Genomic DNA, 19133 nt, shown 5'->3' on the forward strand with positions numbered 1-19133 from the left:
CCTCAAAAGGTGGGAAAGGAGTAGCCGAGGATTGATATTATTACATGGGGAGGCTTTAATGGCACTCTGCTGATGCCTTAGCTTGGTAATTGCAGGAGGAGTGAACGCACGTTAATGGACAGCGAGGCTCTCGAGGGGAGCGCCCGATAACTGGGAGGTGTGAACACGACACAAGAGGTCACTTAGCAAAAGTTCAACTGGCTTTACTTTATGGTTACGCCAACATACTCACTACAAGTGATCAGACTATTTCTTGAAGCACAACTCGGGTTTTGGTTGAGACACAAAATAAGCTGGGTGGGAAAAAATCCTGCCGAAAATTGAGTATTGGAAAGTAAGTCCAGTAAGTCAGTTTCAAGTGATGCCAAATTCCAGAAAGCCTTTTTTAAAAAAGCATACCCCCCCCCCCCTAAAAAATACCAGTTTTTGTCATAAATGTCCGCCCACCTCGTGAACAACAACAAACAAGCTCGCCGGCTGCTTGTCAGCCGGCTGACTGTCGATATTCTCGACCATTAACGCGTCGCCGCTGACACGCCGCTGTCTCGAGCCGCCTAACGAGCGCTGCAAATGGCCGCCGGTGACAGGGAGAAACCATGGCCAATTTTGTGCAAAAACACGTAACCCCTCTAGGCGGCGGCTGTTCTGGCAGGTGTCAGTCGTCGGAGGTGTGTATTGGACGCCCCCGGGCCAGCCGGAATTGTGTGTTTGCGCAACGCTTGGCTCCTGGGAATCTATTGTCATGTTGGACAATTAAGATGATTTGAAAAGGTTTGAAATCGCTCAGATAGTGACTTTGCCATTTTGTAGAACTGTTCAAATCCTTTCCTGTCATTTGCCATCATTTCCTTCCTACTCTTATCGTTCACGACGACCGGTTTTTGCTCACCGCTTTTCCGATCGTTTCCAATGAAAATGATTGAGGTCGTGACTCAATCCGCCTTTTAACTCGACGACGGGATGCGGTAATTTACCGACAAAGGTGCCACTATTTTTACCGCTAATTACCGCCGTCTCCTCGCTGGCTTCCCAGGAGACCGCAGGCGCTATAGGTGAGGCACAAAGAAAGAAAAGGCTTTGTTTTCGTCCAATGTCACTCCACTACCTTAGCTCAATTAGCCAGGGCGCACAAAGACGCAGACGGCCTAGCGGGCCGGCTCAGGTCTGACACCTCTGGGAGTTGAAATAGCGACGAGATGCTCCTCTCCTAATATGGCCAAGTATGCGGTCCTGTTTTCTGGGTGGGTTGATAAGCGTCGCTATCAGTCAAACGAGCACGTCGGTGGCTCGCGGGTCAGCTGGCGCTGCTTTTAAAAAGATGACTTTTTGCTTTTAACACCCGCCCGGTGTCACCGGGACGTGGCGCCGTGAGAAGGAGCCCGAGGAATCTCTTATTGTAACTGTTACAGTGTTCAAATATTTCACAATTAATTTTACCGAGACTCGTGATAATTTATTCATGCCGTTGGCTTTTACTCAGTCTTTCATTTGACTATTTCATATTCCTGCTTAGTAGCCGTGCTGTGCGTGACTCTTGTTGTTTGAACAACGTGCTGCATTGTTATTCAGAAGCAAAGTTTTTTTTTGTTTTTGGGAAGTAAATGTTAATGAAGCAATAAGATGGGAGAAAGCGTGCGTGCGCGTGCGTGCGTGCGCTCGTCGTGTTGTCGTGCCATCATGCTCCATAATGACTTTGGTGTTTGTGTTTTATTACATTTTAGTCACGTCGTAACATCCCGCTGTTTGCAAAAAGCACTCATTCATCTTCCCGAGCAGTTGATTTGAATCCCCCCCCTCCCTCCGGCCCCCTTTTCCAAAATAAAACCCCAAACAGACCCTCCTCTCCGATTCGTTTTTGCTTATCAGCTTTATTCGCCGGCGGCGAGGAGGCGGCGGCCCGGACGCCATCGATCAAGCGGCTCGTAAATACTCGGAAGGAGCGAAAACTCCGGGCCAAATGATTTGGAGCCGGCGGCAAAACGTGCTCAGTGCCGCCCAAAATTGGTGCCAGGATGGCGCCATTAACGGCCCAGCGTGCCCCCCCCCCCTCATTCCTGTGTGCACTAGATGAATATCTCTGATGATGAAAAGCTAATTTTCACAAATTAAAAGCTTCCATGTGGAAAAGCATGAGCTGTGAATGGAAAGTTGGTGGAATTTTTTTTAAGGGGTAGAACACTTAAGTGGCACCTTCAAACTTCACCATTTATTTGTTAGTTACTTTGGCCTTCGTCTCGAGTCCTCAACGATGGAGTAAAGTGTAGCTTGTACCTTTGTAAGGACAGAAATGGATTGCACTTCTGTTTTTGGACTAAGATGTGAGTGGGATACAAAAAAAAAAAAAAGCAAAGAGCCGACGAGAACAAGCCGAGGGAGGCTTTGCTTATAGAGAAGATGACCCATTGATTTTCCTTTTTCCTTGGGTGTGCTGTAACTCAGATCTAAAAGCATCCTCACCTGCAGCTCTCCCGCTCGTCCCAATAACTGCGTTTACCCTCACCGCGTTGAACTTAAAAAAAAAAAAAAAGATCTGATTGCTCCGCCGTGCGAGGAGTTGAAGTTGAACTCAAAGTATTGATTTCTTTGCCCATTGTTGCTTTCAAGGGTCGCTTGTGTGCATAAATGAGATTTTCCCCAACGCCACGGCTTCAGTAGAACATCTCGGATAAGATACTGGATGAATAGTTTTTGTTTTGCTGAATTTCTGATATTTTGCTCAAACATTTACGATTCGGTCGTACATTTCTGCTATTGTCCATACTTGGGAATGAAAATCCTTTCCAGTCATTTCCCATCCGGCTCAAACTCAGAGGGGCGGCCGGGACGACGACAAAGCTCCGCCTCCTCCCGCCAGGTGCCGGCGTGCCGATCGTGACGCATACTAAGTGCGGCGCTTGAAAGGGCCTTCAAACCAGCCCTCCCTTTCCTGTTCCTGCACTAATTAGGCAATTGAAAGATCTGAGGCGGGCATGTGTGGGAGGATAATTTGTGTTAAAACGGCAATGCGTGTCAGCTATTTATCCCCGAACGCAACAAAGGGAGGGGGCAGCTGTGATCTGAAAGCGCTTTCATGACTTTCCGCCTGTTCCAAAAGCGCCCTTGTTGTTTATTCGGCGCCGTCGGGAACGCGAGGCTCGCCTCTGTCGCCGATCGGCCACAAAAACTCGCTTATACTCTGGCGGGAAAATGATTGACATCGTTTTCTTTGTTTGGACTCTGCGCCGGAGGTACAAATGAAGCGAGTTAATGAAATAACGTGAAAAACATCCTCTTTTTTTTCTTCTTTTTAATCTCAACCGTTATGTCACATTGTCTGATATTTGGACACCTCCTCAGTCATTGTGCTTGCGCCCCGAAGCAGGATTTTCGATGACAAACACTCAAGCATTTCATTCCTAAAAATACCTTATGTAGTTTTGTAGTGTTAGCTCGTCTTCCGTGTCCTAAGCCCTCTGCGGTCACATTATGTACATAATCACGATGCTAATTGAAACTTAGTCATTTGCGCGCTTGATCCATTTGCAGGGGGACTGTAATTTGGCAGGTGTTAAAGCATATGAATTCATTAACTCCATAATCCCCTCCCCTCCACCCCCTTTTGGGAGCGCTAGAGGCGGGGGTGAGGTACATCTGACTTGCGTGGCGCAGCATAGGAATCCTGTTCCTGCACAAACCTTTCTTTGCGCTCACAATGGGAGAGAGACCCCCATTCAAAGCCCGGTGGGGTGCTGGGTTATTCTTCGCCCAGGTTTTGCTACTGCATCAAAAAATAATGGGTTTACCCTGAGTTGTTAATGTCAACCGAAGGAGAGGCGAAAAGAATTGTTTACAGTATACCGGCCGGGCCAGTGTCAGTCGTAAACTTTCAGGCTTTTGTTAGGAAGCAAACAAAAATACTTTTGATTTAACGGCCACAACTTGGGTCACAATAATGACAATTTTCAGATTTTCTTTCTAAACAAGGGATATGTCGACTTGTTAAATCGTCTCTTGGTTAGTCAAGTATGAAATCCCCTGTTCTCTTCGGGGTACCATGTTTTCCTCTGAAAGCATAATGAAGGCCAATGGCTGCTTCGTCCACCATCGAGCGGAAAGCATTTGGTGTGTAATAGTTTCTGCGTTCCCGCCATTAATTGCTTAATTAACTTTTTTCCTTTTTTAATTAAGGTCAGTGTAAGCATGTACACAAACGGCCCCCTCGAGACCCTCCCGGCTCCCTGCTTGTGTTTGTTTCTGATCATAAAAGCCCGCCATTGGTCGGCGCAGTCAGTGGAGCCCAAACAATGTCAAGGAAAGACCTTTAAGTATGCTAAGCCTTAAAATCTCAAAATGTTCTTTGCGCGGCGTGACCATAACCTTTTTCCTGACCCAGAGAATTAGAAATGTCACTAAGCGATGTATTTAAATGTGCGCAAGGTTGTAATTAATGAGCACCTGAGGTGACCTCATTTATGATAAAGTGCAAATCTTGGGTATTTCTAATCACGCCGAGCGCCGGATGATTTTATTGTCTCGTGGGCTGCTCGACGGGGTTTCATTGTGCCTGGAGAGGCTAGATATTAGCTCTATAAATCAGGCCGGTAATAACGTTCCCGAACCACAGATAGGAAGCCTTGATCGGGCTGGTTAACGGCAATAGTGCGGGGGCGTGGCGGTAATCCATTTGAATGGCAAAATTGGTTTGGATTTAAAAGACGACCGCATCGACCCGAACCGACTCGAAGCTCGATCGCACGTGTATTGTATCTTGACGTATGTGTTTATACGTTGAAATATGCGTGTAGCAATTATAATGGCTGTCAATTACGTATACACTGACTGCCCTGCTTCACGCTACTTCCCTGACATCAATTAACGCTGTCAGTGCTTTGACGCCATGTTGTGGCGTCTTCGAATATCGGAGTAGGAGTTTGTGAGTTTATCAGCAAATAGCTGACGATAAATAAATGACTATGCGACGGCGAAAGGTGGAGGGAGGTTCCCTGTAGCGCATAAGCAGGTCGGTCGCTAGTGTTCTCACGTCCCTGCAGCTCGCCATCTTTTTTTTTTCCCCCTTCCCCAAAAGCATGCTTTGTAAAGAGCCGCCGCCTCATTATCTGCAAACACAAACGTGTTACACAGGCGCCGACAATGAGGACGAGCCTCCTTTTATTGAAATCACAATTAATCACGCCGCCACAAACAATATGCCCACGCCGTAATTCATCACCCGCGCTCCCTGCCATCCTGAAACATTCCTCCAAATATTTATGGTGCTCGCCGCCTCGCCCTCTGCGTAATTAGACACGGCTGCCGTCGGCATGAGAGGACGCGTGAAAACGGTGATGAGTTTGTTAATTACCGCGCCGGACCCGCTCGACAGCCGCGCGCTAGTGGCCGCTCCGCATGATTAATGGTCCGGATGCAGAGCGCCACAACCCAAACGGTTCATCTCGGAAGGGATCGGACGAACCTCGCCAACTACACGAGGGCAAGAAATCCCCCTTCACGGGCTTTATAACAAACTCGCCTTGTGCGGGAACAAGATTTCGAGCTGCAACGGTTTTCTCAGTCAACCAGCTAAAATGTGATGGAAATGAGAAATATAGGACTGCTGTTAACGAGTTCTGTAAGTGTTGTCCAGGAACAGGTACTCCAAGTAGGCCACCTGTAGGTGTTAGGCAGGATTATGTTCCTCAGCACACCAACTGAGGGCATTTACAAGATCAATTTGCAGTGGGGTTTGCGCCACTCTCCGATGTTGTGGACAGTGAACCCAGAGATCCAGATGTCGCTTTAAATTTAACACAGGAACAGGAACGTGCGCTGGCAGTGCCAGGGCGGATCGATGCTCAACGTGCGTGACGACGACAAGCAAAGGCTGCGTGAAATGAAAAGCGCCACAAGCTAACGTCTGCTGGTTTTTCTCGGCCTGGAGTGGCCCCTCGTCGGGGTTGTTATTCACACGCTAGCCCTTCTCTTTCTTGGAGAAAACACAAGCGTGACTCCTAATCCGGCCGCAGAGTAAGATTAACTCCACTGCCGGCTGCCCGGAACCCTCCCTTCTCTTTGTTTGTCTATTTCACGCATGCCCTCTTTGCTTATCTCCCGCAGTGCTTAATGCCATTGGTTTTGTTGAAAAGTCATTGCGGCTGTATTGGGCTGTGATGATGCGTTCCTGGAAGGAAAAAGGCTGCCCGCGTACAGATAAGCGTGCCAGGCATCCTCACAGGCTCATATTGCTTTTAAATGAACCGACATGGCTGCCATTTTGCATCGAGCCAAAGCTGAAGGTCGCAAAACTCGCATATTGGACATCTGCGTCCTTTCCGCAAGGCCGTCTCGTCGGCATGCGTGTAAAGTGAAATTTGGTGGCCGTGGCTGTCAAAAAAATAGACCGAAATCAAAGTCTCGCAGCCGGGCCTGAAAGACCAGATCTCTGCCGTTTCGGTGTGAAGCGCATTTTAGACGAACTATACCTCGAGATATGGTCTGCTACCAAATCGGAAACTCTTCTGCGAGACGGATGGGGCAAGTTCAGCTCCATTTTGAAGCGGTTGCATCTTTGATACTTTTTGTTCAAATTCATTCTTAAATTTGGATCAAACATGTTAGAATTATTAAAGGAGGGGGAATTGAATCCAAAATGCCACCATCAGAGAAATGTTTTCCCTCGTTTTTAGTCGACATTACCAAACACGAATATTGTGCGAGACAACAGATGGCTGTTTTCATCATTATGTGTGCTTGCAGAAGTGATGCAATCATAGTTTCTTGGCAAATCCCGGCCGGCCTTCTGCGCTATTCGCCGTGCAATTAAAGCCCACAGCCCCCCAGGAGTTCCTTCACCCTGCCGTAGCTCAGCTCACCTCGTACACTACGATCAATAAATCAGGTGAACGCCTCGGAGCGCCTACGTTGACCTTTTGTTATGAACTTGTTCTGATCGCACACTGATGGAAGCGGATAGATTTTTTTTTCTTAATCAACCGTCCTGAATGTCAAACGGCGAGCCAGGCAATAGTCCCTAAATAGCATTTGATAGGTACATAATGGATACCACGGGGAAGGCAGTATTCATCTGTGATGAATGAATATATATTTATATATATATATATATATATATATATATATATATATATATATATATATATATATATATATATATATATATATATATATATATATATATATATATATATATATATATATATTACGCAACCGTCCGCAATCTCCCGCCTGGGTCAAAAAGTCACGCTGGGAGGCAGAAAGTTGCACGGCGTTGTGTTGTGTTGCGGGGGTTATTAAAAAGTTATGGGATTCACCCTAGGTGTTGGACTCTTACAAAGAGCACATCATTTTAATTGCTCCAAAGCCTTTTCCTTCCCACCCCAATTCCTCAATGCTTCCTCATTTGCATCCAAGTGTATCATAACAACGTGCGTTCTCTTAGCCAGCCAGCATCCCCAATACGGGAAGGAAAATCTCGTATCATATCTCAATATAATATCATATGATATATTTATCACTCGATATTGAAATAAAACGCAGGAAAACGAGAAAAAAAAGGTGTATTGATCGATTTGAAATGGCCTTCATTTCCAAACCGCTGCTTAAACTAAGTTAAGCTGTGACCTCGCTCGAGTGCCATTAGAGCCTCGTTTAATTGACGCGCGTACCTGCAAGCTGATGTCTGGCTACATTTGGGCCGCATCGACTGCCGGCAAAAAAGCAAATTAAAGAAGGGAGAAGAATTTAAAGGAGGGGAATTGAGGAGCAAAATCAATCACTGAAATCAGAGCGAAGGAATCCCTTTTATTTTCCGCAGCCAGTCAGCTCGTTTTTCAACCGGCCTCGTCTCGTTCATTAGTCAGCGAGATAGCAAGCCCGCTTCATTAGCTAGCCCGGACGGACCCAGAGACTTTCTCGGCAAAATTTTCCACATTTAAACGATTCCCAGGTGTCTTAATACCGCATATTAAAAAAAAAAAAAAAGTTTGCTTTCGTCAGAACATGTCAAAACTGTCAAACCCCCCCCACATTACCTTGCTAGTATTAGCCCGTCGTAAAGCAATCGCTAACTTTGATTTCATACATTTTTTGGAATCCAGTGAAACTCAATGCAGCTGAGCTTACCTTTTAAGTAGCATGTCAGACAAAATTATGAAATGAAGGGCTGGAGAACTCCTGGATCTGACTCCCACTCTCAAGAGTCACAGACTGGACGCTAACCGGTTTGTCATATTTACTTAGCTGCGCGGAAACTCTCAAGCTGGTCCTCGGCCAACAAACCCGCCAGTGAGACAAGTCAGGTGGGCCTATTCCGCTTTACTGGCTATTATCAAATGATTTGGGCCAACTTGATCTCAAAGCAAAGCTATGATTTAACTGTATCCCAGTGTCAAGATAAATGATCCCCTCCACACTTGCGTCCGTGTAAAAATACAATTGGTGTAATTGGATCATTCTTCGCAGCGGCGCTCCATAACTCGTGCGTTATGTACCCTAGTGGCAGGTAATGTTTTTCATTATATGCCAGGCCAGTTTTATATATAGAAAACGGGTGGGAAGGGAATTTGCCCGCAGCCGTTTTGCTCGGCAAGTCCCCGTAGGTGCATCCAGTATCGATCGGGAGTAAAGAGAGAGTCCTGCACATATTCGACGGGCTAAATTTAGCGGGCTTAGCAACACACGCACACACAAACGTACAATGACAAGCCTCCTGGAGGAGATGCTGGGAAATACTCACCCAGGTAGCAAAACAAAGGCCTCCCGTCGTACACAAAAAGACAAAACAACAAAGGATTTTCGGCCGCTAGCTGTGGCTAATTGGCCCCAGGCGTCTTCCCACGGGCCGCCAGAGTGACAATCTGATATTCGCCTTTTTTAGCCACAAATCCTCCCCCAAAAAATTCTCAGGGTAGAAGCAATGAACGACTTTGGGGTTCATGACTCTTTATACCAGTTTGGTCATCTCTGCGCTAGAAGTTAACTCTGTTCTATTGACACTGCGTTTTTTTGCGCCCACCCTCTGAGCAAGTCGGCTGATACAAAATGAATTTTTTTTTGCGGTTCCAGAGTCACTTCGGAGAAAAGCGCCTCGGCTAATCAGCACATGAAAATGATGTCAATCGGCCTCCTTCAAAGGCTCCTAATCACCCGCCAGAAAAAGGCTGAAATGTGTCGAGCTTGCTGATCTGGGAATGAAGGTTACATACAATTTGGTCACCCGCTGCCTGCTTTCCCGCTTTCTCGCTCGCCAAACTTCCAGACGCTGTTTGTGAAATGCGACTTTAGCTCATTAGCCGCTAGGTGTGTTCAGCCGGAAAAGGGCCGCTAGTAATAAGCACGCTCGGTTGGAAAGTTTTGGAATAAAGCTTTAGGTCGGCAGGAATAAAATCACATCTGATTTTTACCCCCCCCTAAGAAAATAATCTGGCACAAGGTGTCATTACGGCAAAGCGGTAGCCCACCTGGAACAAGCCGGCGCTTTTCCCGAGACGGCAATTTAAGCGGAAAGAAAAGCTTCTCATCTCATCGCTACCTGCGGGCTCCGTCAGACTTTGGGCCACCGCTGTAATTACAATTATGCAAAAGAGCCCGCACTGTCATGCCACGGAACAAAGGCAACGCCACCACGTATGTACACTCCAGTCCTCGGGCTAGCCGGTGGAAATACAGGAATAGGAACAGTCTCGCAGCAGGATGAGGTACACACATTTACACTTCCCCGTACCCGTCGTTAAGTTCCAGAACATTGCCGAGCGTGATAGTTGTCAAAACGTCAACAACTTGCCGTCTCATTAGCCCGCCACACTTATCTGATGACGTCAGCGAATCTCAACAAAGGTTTGCTCGAACTTTATTGTTAGGGGGTGGGGGGTGGACTCTCCAGGGGGTGGCTTCCATCTTTGCTATCGCCACTCTTTGGAGCATCTGTTTGCTTCTGGAGGTCACCTTGGAAGGAAAGGAAAGAAAGAAAACAATTGCTTCATTGAAAACAAAAGTCTGTAATCGTCAAATTAATCGTTTTCACCAAAGGCACACGGGTCGAAGACTCCCTCGTTCTGGCTTTTTTTTTAGGGCAAATTTAGGAAAAATTGCTCCTAATCAGCACTCAGTGGCAGTCTCATTGAGCTCATTAGCAAAGTGGCCACTTGATATTCACCTCAGAGGGAAAAAAAAAACCCCGCTCAATTTGGTGGCTTTTATCTGCCGAGTCTTCAATCGAACAGCAGCAAATTGCGGAGATGTTGCGGATAAACCTCCCTCGCGACGATTGATCGGCTTCCAGCTGGTCATTGAGTTTCTCCTCACAGTCGCAGAACACCACCGTTGTCGCTTTTAGGGCTTTTTAATGCAGCGATCCGTCAATCCCACTGCACTTTTTCAACTCTGCTGGTTTTGGGGGTAATAAACCCAAAGCTTAAAAAAAAAAAAAAAAAATCTACCAAGGTGTCTCCTCCCTGGCACCGATATCACGGAAAGGCCCAGCGGCTTTGAATAAAACCGAGACAGATGAAAAGCCAGCACGAGGGAAGAACATCGTGATGTGGGATGGCCGCAACTGCCTGATTTGTGCCTAATAAACTTGTCACATCCTATCAGGCCTTTCCACGGGGGCGCACGAGACCCCTCCAACCTCCCAGCATCAGGCATGTTCAGGGGAGAGAGTGGATGTCCGAGTGATGGATGAGGGGTCTCCATATGGAATCATGATGGCGGGTGAGATAGGTGAACTGTGAGCACCTGTTTTTTTGGGGGGGGTTTTGGTTGTGTCTCAATTTGGTAGCATGTAAGAAAACCACGCTGACCCTGCACCATTTTTAGAGCACGTTGTCACTTGTTACTGGACAGAATTCACCCGAGAACCCAAAGCCGAACCTTAAAACACATCTGCACGGTCCTCTAGAGGGCGCCCTTCCATTGAGCCGCAAATGAGCTATTCAGAGCGCTTTAAGTAGTCGCCGACCACTTTATATCATCATCATCTTCCTCGCATTGGAGTCCGTTGCATTGGTGGGTAATACACCTTTATCTCCGCATTGCAGCCCTCAGTGGAGATTTGAGACACTTTTGCTTGATGGCACCCGGTCGTGGAAAGCTCTACTGAGTGGAAAATTATTCATAACTTGTTTCCTCTTGTGCAGTTTTCTGTGTGTATTTATTTATATATCAATATATTTATATACATATTATTGCTTCTCTCTCAGCCCCAAAGTTGCGGCATTTTAAAGGCTGAACTCCAAGATGTTGCTCATCCACTCACTCGAAATTGCCAGCTGGGAATGAAAGATGCGGACCGCTTCTCTTCTTAGTGCTTGACGTGGAAAATAAATTAAAACTGGCCGCGTCAATAAAAGTCATACAAATCCAGCGTTGACTTTGTTAAAAAAAAAAACAATCTAGTGGTTAAAAAGCCTTGTTAAAAAAAATCAAGAGGCATATCATGTTTATAATAGACATTCATATCTGCATGTAATTACTCAACTGTTTGTCATTTCAAAGTGCAGTGGCATAAAATTGAGAAAGGACAGCGAGAGGTGCGTGCAATATTACAACAAAAAATGTTGGTTTAATATGAAGGAAGCCTAATTATAATTATTATAATTATGGTTTTACAGCTTCTTTCCTATGCGCGTCCATTTTCTCTTTCGAAGCTTTAACTTTGTCAGAGTTGATGCCGATTAAATGCATCTAAATGTTTTCTGAGGGTACAATTCAGTTGTAATGAGATTGTATGGACAGCATAATGAAATCAAAATAGATGCATTGTTTTCGGGGGAGACCTTGTTTTTTTTGTTTGTTTCCCATTACCATGCGCATTAATTTAATATGAGTTGCATTAGTGACTCAACACGTTCACCGGATTACGACTTGATATTGTTATTGCGTACAGACTGATTGAATCCCGAAATAAGTCGTGCATGTGGAAGTAGTCGACTCGATTGTATAATTGCGACGTCGGAGCATCAGTTATGGCAGTGCCGAAAGGCCGCGGGGAGTTCTAATTGAATAAAAATGGCGGATGCGCTCGGCGGGAGGTAAGCCCGGCCCCTCCCCCGGAGGTTGTGTCGAAATGGCGTCGTGTTACGGTGACCAACCTCGCGTAGTGTAGCGCGGCCGCCCGAGCGCCGCTAATGGATTGAAAAACGGAGGCGGTGTGCCGTTGCACCGACGGGAAGAATCACTTTAGGACTTTGCTCAGGCAGAAACCTCACCGCTGCCGTGAATACATGAATTAAATTACCTGCGGGGCGGCTGCTTCTCTCTCTAACGGCCATGTTGTCTTGCCACTTTTCAACATTTAACTTCTAACTGAAATGAACTCAAACACAGTCAAGAAATGCCACCGAAAACTTGGAAATAGCTCGCCGCAAATGCTTTTGACTGGGGAGCACCCGAGTAAAGCATTGAATTGAATTCTCCGCCACTCCCTGTTGGGTCTTCAACATTCACAAAGAATTTCACAGAAGCAGAGAGTTGTCTTCAATGGCTACAACTTTTGCAAAAGGACGGTAGTCAAACAACAACAAGTGTTGCTCAAAAACCGTGCCCTTCTACAGGCTGGCCACTTTTTATTGAGTAAATACAATGGGTGGGGTTTACACAAATTGTCAGTTCAGCATCAAAATTGGAGAAAACCCAGGTGTTATTGCTCAACGACTCATGGCTCCAAACATATTCATCCTGTACCAGGAACGAAGGAACCCCAATGTTCTTGCTTAACGACTCATGCCTCCAAACATGTACATCTTGTACCAGGAACGGGCAAACCCAGATGTTCTTGCTTAACATTCTATAACGGTTGGAAGCTCCCTGGACACAAGGTCAAACTGCCATACAGCAAACATTTTGCATTAAACCCATGGAATCTAATCATAATGTATCACATTTTTCCCAACACTCCCAAGCCTTGACACATTTGTGCTGTCACCTGTTGCTTGGCAGAATGCAAAAGCACGAGGACAAAAAGAAGCGTGATTAAATAAATCCCTGCAGTAAATGACTCTTTCCAACCACAGAGCCAGGACAATTTGCACCGCTTTGGAAAAAAAAACTGCATTATGAAGCCACTGTAGAATTAATGATTTCCTAATCTATCGAAGGCCACAGTGAGATATTGACAAACCGAGACAGTAGCTCCTGAGACCTTATCAACTTGCATCATTGATTTAGACGACATGTCAACTTGTAAAGCGTCTATAGGAAGCACTTGAATTTGAAATTGCTAAATGATGATAGTCCTCTTAATGCAACGGATAGATTGCTTTTGTTTTGAGGGGAGCGGCCCATCCCGTCTCACGATGGCCCAGCAACATCGGTGTCAGGATCCCGCAGACGAACGAACGAACGCTGCTGGACTTTGTCCGGGGAACGAGGGTAGTGCACAGGAAATGGAGGCGCGATGCTATCGCAAAGAGACGTTTGAGACTTTTTTCCCTCTCTTTCTTCAGCTTGAACTGGTCAAGGTAGTCATAACTGTTTCCTCGGCCCCTGCCTGTCCATTTGAATCGATATTCCAAGGATTTTAATGACATTCATCACGTGGCTGCAAATGATCACCTAAAAGGTGCTGCATAGGCTTTTGTATTATTAGCTGCTATATTTGAGTTGTTACGTTTGTGATTTTGTAGAAAGCAAAAAATCTATTATTCTGTGAACCAAAATTCAAACTCACTGTTTATGTTGCTGTTATATTATCTAATAGTAATTTTTAGTAGTCAGGATTTGTGTAGTAATTGAAATGCTATAAAAATAACATTTTCTTTCATATCTTTAATTGTGTTACTATTGGTATCGCTATAGAAATAATATATCTGGGACGAGTATACTAAATAATAATCCTACTAAATGTCAATAACTCGTGTGTCCCCTTTCTCGGGGTTAACTTCCGGGTGACGACAACGGAAGTGCTCGTGCTAGAAAGGCGGATCCCTTTCTGCTAACTTGCATCCCCCTCACACCCCCCCTGCTGATTTATTTTCAGCCTTTTTCAGTTTCCTTCCGTATTTTTGTCACCGTCCGGTTCGAACGAAATCCCGTCCCTCAACTTTTGGGCTATTCTTTTACGTCGAGAGGTTTTTTTTGAACCTATCCGCGACGACAGGAAGACTTTCCCCTCCGCTAGCGATTAAGCTAACTTTTTTTATTTTTTGGGTAACACCACTTTGGAGCAGCACACGCACAAAATGGGGGACAAAGATTTGACTTGGGCGCTGAAAACCGGCGACTTGGAAGAGGTGCAATCCATGCTGAAGACGGTAAGAGACAAGCAGACAGGTGCCAAAAAGAGAGAGGGGGGGGCAAGCTGATGCCGGTGGAGTCACTCAAGCGAGGTTAATGCTCCTCCGACAAGTGGCCGACGTGCGAAAAAAGTGCCTTAGCATGCTAACGTTAGCCCCGCTTGGCTAGCCTCACTAAGTTGATTCGTGAGCCTTTTAATTGCGGGGGATGGAACTGTCACATAATGTCTTTAATGTGCTTTCTAGCTGTCAGGGTCAAAGTATGAGATTTTTTTTTTTACTGTAAATGTTTGCATGTCAGCATTTCGGTAGGTCGCTTAGCTTTAGCATTGTGACGTGCTGTGGGGCGACGTCGCTGACAGGAACGGACCTGTCGTCACCTTACAGCCTTTGTGGTCACTTCTATGAAGAGAAAATGTGATACATACAGTCTATGTGATATGCATGCTTGCTTAGGCTATTGACATAAGTAACTAGTATGATGATGAATGTGTGACCCCTACACAGTGGCTTGTCAGAAAAGCAAGATCTCTGCATTCCATGTAGATGCAAGATAGCGTTGAGTCTGGCTCACAATAACTATTGAGTCACATTTGGAACGTGACAAGTGGCTGCCAAAATACCCGCCACCTCCCATGTGTGTTTTTGTTTTATTTCTGATTAATTGTTGGGATGATTTGCAAATATTAGACCTGTCGTTTAGCTGCCTGAAACGTCAGAGGCTGCACGCGCCTGCCTTACCAAACGTGATCTACAACTGTCATAATGAACAGCTGGAGTTTCATTCTTCTTAGCTGCCCTCTGTTTAATGCACGAGGGTGGCGTTACCTGTTAGGTCGGTCTGTAGCTGAGAACACTGTCATACCAGTCAGCACAATTTAACTAACTTTGTGTCGACACTGGTGGAGCACTAGGGCAGTGCCTTCAAACTTTGCATGTCGCAGGAAGTAATTTGTTGCGCCAAACGCTTGCCCAAGTGATGTGGGCAGGAAACTGGTAAGACTCCCCAGGCGGATTGTTTGTTGATGAACGTGATGTTTGGATCCGTTTGTGTGCTGCCTAAATGGGCTGTCGCGGGAACATAAACAGAGAGTCAATGATTAGTTTCAATCTGAGTGCCGTGGGTTCAGGTCGGTGTCTTTAACGACTGCCTCCCCAATGGGATCAGGTGTTAGCATTTGAGACCCTGCCGTAACCGGATCCACGCCGGTCACACTGATCCACTTTGGCGCTTTGAGCCTTTGCTTTCTGCACCTGCGTCTGAACAAGTGATGTCATCAATTTAGGTGCCCGTATTTAAGTTGTTGTTGTTTTTTTCTTCCTCCTTCCTCCCTCAGCTTGAAGATGTCAACCGGACTCTGGAGGAAGGCGGCAGGAAGCCCCTCCACTTGGCTTGCGACTTTGGCCAGACGAGCATCGTGGAGTTCCTCCTCTCCAAGGGAGCAGACGTCAACGTAAACACAATTTTGTCGCCGCCTTATTTTTGTTCTGATCTCAAATAAGCGTCCTCCTCGCAGGCTACCGACAAGCACGGCCTCACTCCGCTGATCTACGCCTGCCTCGAAGGCCACGCTGCCTGCGTCAAAGTCCTGCTAGAAAAGGTCAGTTGACACGGCGACCGTTCGATGAGGCCACATGAACAGACCCTTCGATTGCAGTCCGGTCTCCATGTTGGAGCGTATGCTCCAGCCTGCTGACTGGTGTCGCTCATTCACAGCAGCTCTTGCTGGCAAACAAGAGGCCTTTTGTGTTCCCAGGTGCACCATGGGACTCGACCTCTGCGCTAATACCACTGAGCCCTTTTTTTCTTTTTTTGTGCCAACTGTGCTGTTGTTGCCATGCAGTGGGTGGTTTAAATTTCACCTCAATAGGTGACCGGTCCGATGTTTGCATGAGAGTTCTGCCCACACACGCTTCAAATCAAACGATATTAGCGATATTAGTGGCTTTGCCTTCCTTCCGGCCGGCCTCAGGTGCACGTTTCAAACGCCAGCTGACATCCCCGTTCGTGTCCTCCGCAGGGCGCCGACAAGAACTTGCCGGCCCCGGACGGCAAGAAGCTCGTGGAGGTGGTCGGCGATGACAACATCAAGGCCATGCTCAAGTGACGGCGGGCGGGGAGGACGAGCCCAAGAGACTGGACTCGGCACACAACCAGGTGGCCCTCTCTTCGCCGCTTTTGTCTGTAAGCTCCGGCGGGAGCTCATCTTACCTGTCTAGTGGTTTTCTTCTTCTCCAACTCCTCTGAGATGTGCTTTCCTCTCTTTTGTAGTTTTTTTATTTTGTTTGGTAAATGGCCACGAGTGGTGGACAGGTGGAGGGATCGCGCTTAAATAAAACACAAGGCTTATTAGCACTTCAAGTCGCTCTGCTACGTCATCGTGTGTTTTCCCCTCGGCATACTGAATTGTACAAAGGAGAGTTTGGGCCACACTGGACAGAAAGAATTGAAATGTGGAATGAGAATAAAGTCCTATTTCTAGATGGAGAAGAGTCGACTTTTCAGCAATCTTCATTTTTTTGCAAAAATAAGACATCTTTTGGAAAGTCTTTTTTTGTAATGCAAGTACATTATTAAAAAAAGTAATTTTTCAGTCCAAAATATGTATTATTGTTCAACTGACACATTTGGTCCTTGATAAATGTTTTAAATCTCTGGCGGGGGCGAGGTGTTACAATTGTAGTCATCGTCCCCCCTTCAAAAAAAGCTTTGTTTTTCCAAAATGGATCTCTTCAACCTCAAACACAACTTAAAAAAATCAAATAAAAAATAGAACTTATTCTCTCTTTTTCTCCAATGTGGGTCCAAGAGCCTTTCGTAGAATTGCACTGTACAAAAGTCACCTGAAAGTTTTGTTTTAATGTTACTACGCCCACTTTGCGTTAAGCTCCTTTTGTATCTTACATATCACATCGTCTTTCCCGTATCCATCGACCAATCACCATGCTGGCTAATGACAACAACTAGGAACACTTGAATTATTTTTTACTTATTCTGGTGAGGTTGAGAAAGTCACTAACAGGAAAAAACAAAAAATACTAGTAGTCAGTGTCTTGAGAATGTTTGTTTTGCAGTTCAATGGATGGTGGGGGGCACCCCTGTAATAAGACCCTTGCTTCTTTTGGTCATCCCCCCCCCCCTCCTTTGAATTTGCTTTGGCTACATGTCAAGTCTGCTTGGACGTCGTCATTTTGTCCGTCGCTCTCTTTCGGTTGCTTTAAAACAAATAACTGCTACAATGTAAAAATAAATAACAACCAAACAAACGCTCTCCGGCTTTGTTGTGACAAAAAGTCTGTAAAAACAAGAATAAAAATATCCATAAACGTTCACTTCTTCTGAGCCCTTTTTGGTTAGTAGTCAAATATTTTTAGATGGAGAAAGTTTGCTTTGTTTTTTTTGTTTTTTTTTAAGTGATTAAAAAAATGCAGACATGATGAATTCTGCATTATTCACTGAGAACTCACGTTGATGCTGCTAACCAAACTTCATCATTTTTCCCCCTACGAGTGAATAAAAAGGTGCCAATTAGCGTTAGCCAGGCTGCCGTTTGTGGTCAGGTCAACACGGGCCGGGGGCGGACGACCGACCCGACTCTCTGGTCGGGCTCTCTGCGGTGATTGGCAGACGCCGTAATTAGCCGCAGCACGTTAAGCGCCGCTTCCGTTGTGATCAGACGGCTCAACGTGCTGTTTAATGAAGTAGCAAATCCTAATCATTAGCATAATTGATATGGAGCCGCCATTGCCTTACGGGCATATTTGCCGCCTCCTCACCCCCTCCCCCATGTGTTATCGACTCTTATGAGTGATGTGTGACTAATCTCTAACTTCTGTCAGATTGCACCAATTTGCGCCTTGTGCTTTTATTGACTTTCTGCTCAGATGAACTTATGCGATTGTCTTTCCGCAACCCTTTTCCCGTCCTCATTTGCCTTGCCGCACGATGTCCGTGTCGAGCCGCTCTGTCTTGGCTCACCTTCCTTTCCTCTTGTTTTGTTGCACAGCCGCTCCTGCGGGCAGGCTGGCTAATTCAGTTGGAGTCTCTCGGGACAAAAAGATCATGTGCACTCTATTAACCCTTTTGCGGGGGCACCTTACTGTATATTTAATGATTATCGCGGCTCGCTCAGCGCACGCCGTTATCGCCACCTCGCGCCGTAATGAATGTTTACCAAACAGTAGACTGGATTTGAATGTTTTCCATGTAAGCAAGGCGAGTAATTTATCAACACCGTCATACGAATAACAAGACTTAAGAATCGTGGAGGGCGGCGACTTTTCAACGCATTTCACTTTACTTTTTTCTTTTTTGCCACTAATTAGCAGATTATTGCAAAGTCAGCATGGCAGCATCACGCTGTCTCCTCACCAGCTCTTATTAGCAAACCTTCCTGTCAAACTTTCCCACTCGGCCAACTTTGTAACCTCCCAAGTTCTTTCCTTCACAGCCGACTGCCTATTCATGCAGCTCAGAAAATAGGAATAAAAATGTTCCATGCCTTGCTTCTCGTTTCCTGACCTTTGCTTAATGTCTTTGTCAGCTTCGTGCTAATAAACAAAATTTGTATCCAGGTGCCAGCAGACAAATGGGCAATCTAATGAAAATGCTGCCGCCACACTTGAGGTGCTCGAAATACATTCACCTGTTTGTTTTCCCAGCTGAGGTAAAAAACAAAAGCGCCGCCTGTATAATTGGCATTAAATATGACTTTGCTGTTCACCACCTGTTCTAACAAAAAAAACAAAAAAAAAACAGGTGTAAAGTTTGTATTTGTTGGCAGTTATTGATTCCGTATGAGGGAGAGCTTTTTTTTCCCCCGTTGCTCTAACAAGCCGCACGGCCGCAGGTGGCTTGTTTGTCTTCATTAAAAAGTGAATATTGCGCCTTTGATTCAAGCCGCGAGT

General features: G+C 45.8%; 1 protein-coding gene across 2 annotated transcripts; it reads left to right on the forward strand.

Annotated features, from left to right (window-relative positions):
- Positions 1-13914: 13914 nt before the first annotated feature.
- Positions 13915-18944, forward strand: mtpn (myotrophin). Of its 2 annotated transcripts, XR_015063097.1 has the most exons (5): positions 13915-14243; positions 15563-15679; positions 15743-15826; positions 16247-16383; positions 18801-18944. XR_015063097.1 is itself a non-coding variant. In XM_085902093.1 (4 exons), the coding sequence occupies exons 1-4, from the start codon at positions 14172-14174 to the stop codon at positions 16331-16333; spliced, it is 360 nt and encodes a 119-aa protein (XP_085758219.1). In that variant the 5' UTR covers positions 13916-14171; the 3' UTR covers positions 16334-17558. The 2 variants fall into 2 exon arrangements, 1 of the variants encoding a protein (XP_085758219.1); XM_085902093.1 differs by lacking the exon at positions 18801-18944 and having other exon boundaries at positions 13916-14243; positions 16247-17558.
- Positions 18945-19133: the final 189 nt, after the last annotated feature.

This window comes from Syngnathus leptorhynchus, chromosome 21 (genome assembly GCF_054491065.1).
Source record: "Syngnathus leptorhynchus isolate UIUO chromosome 21, UIUO_Slep, whole genome shotgun sequence".
Taxonomy (NCBI): domain Eukaryota; kingdom Metazoa; phylum Chordata; class Actinopteri; order Syngnathiformes; family Syngnathidae; genus Syngnathus; species Syngnathus leptorhynchus.